General features: G+C 36.5%; 2 protein-coding genes across 2 annotated transcripts in view; one reads left to right on the forward strand and one right to left on the reverse strand.

Moving 5' to 3' along the window:
• LOC143024561 (uncharacterized) overlaps window positions 1-643 on the reverse strand; it is a 39936-nt gene extending 39293 nt beyond the window's left edge. The window contains exon 1 of the mRNA XM_076183373.1: window positions 548-643. Within this exon, the coding sequence (XP_076039488.1) occupies window positions 548-643 (96 nt within the window). The remainder of the gene's footprint in view (window positions 1-547) is intronic.
• Window positions 1-2500, forward strand: part of LOC143024351 (uncharacterized) — a 494038-nt gene that overhangs the window by 209223 nt on the left and 282315 nt on the right. The gene's annotated exons all lie outside the window — the stretch shown is intronic.

Genomic DNA, 2500 nt, shown 5'->3' on the forward strand with positions numbered 1-2500 from the left:
ACTTGTGGCTATCCTCCCATCCTCTGTCATTTTCTTGACATTCTCTCTCTCTCTCTCTCTCTCTCTCTCTCTCTCTCTCTCTCTCTCTCTCTCTCTCTCTCTCTCTCTCTCTCTCTCTCTCTCTCTCTCTCTCTCTCTTTCTCTCTTATCTCTCCTTCTCTCTCTTTTTCTCTCAGATTATTAACTCTACGCTTTCTGTGTACATTCATAATGTTGTCAAGATCCAGTGAACCGTTACTGACTTGAAATTGGCTTTCTTTTTTATCCCCGACCCGGTCAAATACCTATGCGAAGAGAGCGCCGAATAATGACCAACATATTAGTATTAGTATTACGTTGGTAACAACTGGCGCTTCTATTCTTGAGGACAATACTGTGCCAAAGAGACAGATTCATAGAGGTGGTAAAGGGGAGGTATATTGAGATTGGTAAGGTTGTAGTAATGGTGAGAAGGATAAGTGAAGTTTCGAAAAAGTTGGTTTTAAAAGAGATACCGATTCCTCAATGCTAACGAACGAACAATGAATAGCAAAGATCTTCAACCGACTATCACGCCGCAGAAGCGGGCCATTAGGGCCCGAATAAGGGCCACGCCCTCGTACCGTGAGCAATGGAATTCCTTCCTTCGAGCAGAACCTTCCATCTAGTGAACACCCGAATCTGAACTTCGACATATATAGTTTTGTTGTATTAATACAATTTCGTGGACGAAAATCACTTGCATAATAGGAGAACTACTGTATGTAGATTTGTATTGAATGTTCAACAGTGAAGGACACATTTGTATCGTTTCTATACATCATGGCTCAGAATCGGGTGTTCGCAAAAATACGATCATATCTTAACACTTGCATTACATTGCACTACTTGTGTCTTTATATATATATATATATATATATATATATATATATATATATATATATATAAATGTATATATATATATAAATGTATATATATATATATATATATATATATATATATATATATATATTAACGTCGTACAAATAAAGGCTCCGTCCTCATATGGTGCTTAACACATGATATATATGTATATATATACATATACAGATATATATATATATATATATATACATATAAATATATATATATATATATATATATATATATATAATGTGTGTGTGTGTGTGTGTGTGTGTGTGTAAGTATGACGTAAGTGGAGTAGGAAACACAGGAGTCTTAGTCTGAGTTTATTCCTGACTAGTTTCGCAGGTATGCTTTTTCAAAGGCATGAAATTCATTTGAAAAAGCATACCTGCAAAACTAGTCAGGAATAAACTCAGACTAAGACTCCTGTGTTTCCCACTCCACTTACGTCAACCTGTGTGTGTGTGTGTGTGTGTGTGTGTGTGTGTGTGTGTGTGTGTGTGTGTGTGTGTGTGTGTGTGAATGTGTGTGTATGTGCATGAGTGTATGTGTTTATACATGCATTCATGCATGTGAGATTCACCACTATGGTCTTGGATCATATGTTGGACTCGTGCCCGACAGATATCAACCTCCCGGATGAGAGCTCAGAGCTCGTATGGCCGATCTATGGGTAACACTGTGACCTTACACGCACACACACCCTTAACTCCCCGCCCACAAGAGTTGGAGTAACACCCCGCAGCGCAGCGATACTGAAATCATTTCGGCCCTGGGCGGGATTCGAACCCGGACCACCGTATTGGCAGGCGAGAACTCTAACCACTGCGCCACGGGTTGTGAGTATGCGTGTGTGTGTGTGAGTGTAGGTGAGTATTTACACATTTATTCATGCATGAATGAATGATAATCCGACAAGAAATAATGGTCTCAAACTGTCAGGAAATAGATTTAATTTCGAAGTGGGTAGAAACAACTTCGTCAACCGTGTAGTTAATGAATGGAATAAACTTCTTGCAGAAGCTGTGCAATGTAGTACAGTTCGAAGCTTAAAGATTCGTTTGGATATACACCTAAGCAAGATGCTGTAATGACTGCCATTTATTTTATATTATTTATTTGTTTGTTATTGCTTTTCTCTTTATTTATTATTTAACTATAACTATGCATTTATTGATTTTACTTATTATTATTTATACTATTATAATTTTTATTTATCTATTTATCTTTTTATCTATTTATCATTATTATATTTGTTTCGCATCCGACCTAGTTATGAACCGAAAGGTCTCCTGTCGGCATGATCCGCCTTTGTAATCCTTTATGTATGCATGCATGTATATATGCATGTATGTATGCGTGTATGTATGTATATATGTATGTATGTGTGAATGTATGCATATATGTATGTATATATGTATGTATGTATGTATATATGTAAGTGTGAATGTATGTATGTATGCATATATGTATGTATATATGTATGTATGTACACACATTGAATGGTTCTCAGTACACAGATATTAATCTGTACAATATTTTCCCATGCTTACTTGCTACCAATTGCACTATTATAGCGGGGCTGGGTTGAACATAAAATTCGTGTATATGTATG

This window comes from Oratosquilla oratoria, chromosome 4 (genome assembly GCF_046742065.1).
Source record: "Oratosquilla oratoria isolate Oo_2021 chromosome 4, ASM4674206v1, whole genome shotgun sequence".
Lineage (NCBI taxonomy): Eukaryota > Metazoa > Arthropoda > Malacostraca > Stomatopoda > Squillidae > Oratosquilla > Oratosquilla oratoria.